Here is a 1,193-nt window from a genome sequence, read left to right on the forward strand (position 1 = left end):
GCGGCTCGCAGGTACGCACTATTTAAAGCATTAAAGGCTACCGGATTCCATGCTACGGGGAATAGGCTTTTTCCGTAGCTAGCTAGGACCGCGATGGTCTATAGGATACGCAGAAAATGCGCTTCTATGCCGTAGAAATTAAGGGGTATAACCTTGTTTTGGGATACCTATAGCTTCGCCAAGTTAATCCGGACATTAATTGGCCTTTAGCCTTGTATTAATATCGGAAGTCTTAACCGCGCATTATAGTTGAAGATTAAAAGACTTTCTTAAACTATATATAAGAAGAAGGATGGGTATATGCTATATATGCCACCCTTAACACCCAGAACGGGGACATAGGATATTCATTTTTGGATATCCGGCTATGCGTAGTTAAGGAACTAGAGATTTTATAGAAATATACAGACTTAGAGGATGTTTTTAATAAAGAGGCTGTATAAACCTTATCTAACCCTATACTAGTTAAGTATAAGATAGATATAGGGGATAAATAACCTTTTTTTAGACCACTATATAACCTGTTAGAAAATAAGCTGGCGGTATTACGTTAATATATAGTAGGTAATCTTTAAAGAGGATGGATTTGGCCCTCTATAAGCCTGGTAGGGGTATTAATTATATTTATACCTAAGAAGGATAAGACCCTTCGCCTCTGTGTTAACTATTAGGCGCTAAATAAGATTACTATAAAGAATTGCTACCCGTTACCCTTAATAGGGGAGCTTATTAATAGGCTGTTAGGCGTAAAGATATTTACAAAATTGGATCTAAAAGATGTATACTATTAAATCTGGATTAAAGCTAGCGATAAGTAGAAAACGGCGTTCTAAATACGGTACGGCCACTTTAAGTACCTAGTGATGCTATTTAGGCTTACTAACACACCGGCGATATTTTAGGCCTATATTAATAAGGCATTGTCAGGCCTATTAGACACAATATATATAGTCTACCTTAATAATATTATAGTCTACTTTAATAACTACGAAGTATATACGTACTACGTATAAATAGTACTAGAAAGACTGTAGAAATATAAGCTCTATATAAACCTAAAAAAGTACACGTTTTATACTACTAGTATTAATTTTTTAGGCTTTATTATTAGCGTCAACGGAGTGTTAATAGAGAAAAGTCAGGTGGATACTATTAAGGAATGGCCCTACCCTACGACATTTAGAGAAGTGTAG

At 35.5% G+C, this 1,193-nt stretch overlaps 1 protein-coding gene across 1 annotated transcript; it reads left to right on the plus strand.

Annotated features, from left to right (window-relative positions):
• Positions 1-905: 905 nt before the first annotated feature.
• K441DRAFT_585102 (uncharacterized protein) lies at positions 906-1,193 on the plus strand (the record flags this gene model as incomplete). Its single annotated transcript, XM_067644565.1, has 2 exons — positions 906-1,007; positions 1,035-1,193. Coding segments are annotated over 2 exons (261 nt in total), but the record flags the coding sequence as incomplete, so codon positions are not given.

This window comes from Cenococcum geophilum (genome assembly GCF_001692895.1).
Source record: "Cenococcum geophilum 1.58 unplaced genomic scaffold K441scaffold_59, whole genome shotgun sequence".
In the NCBI taxonomy this organism is placed as follows: domain Eukaryota; kingdom Fungi; phylum Ascomycota; class Dothideomycetes; order Gloniales; family Gloniaceae; genus Cenococcum; species Cenococcum geophilum.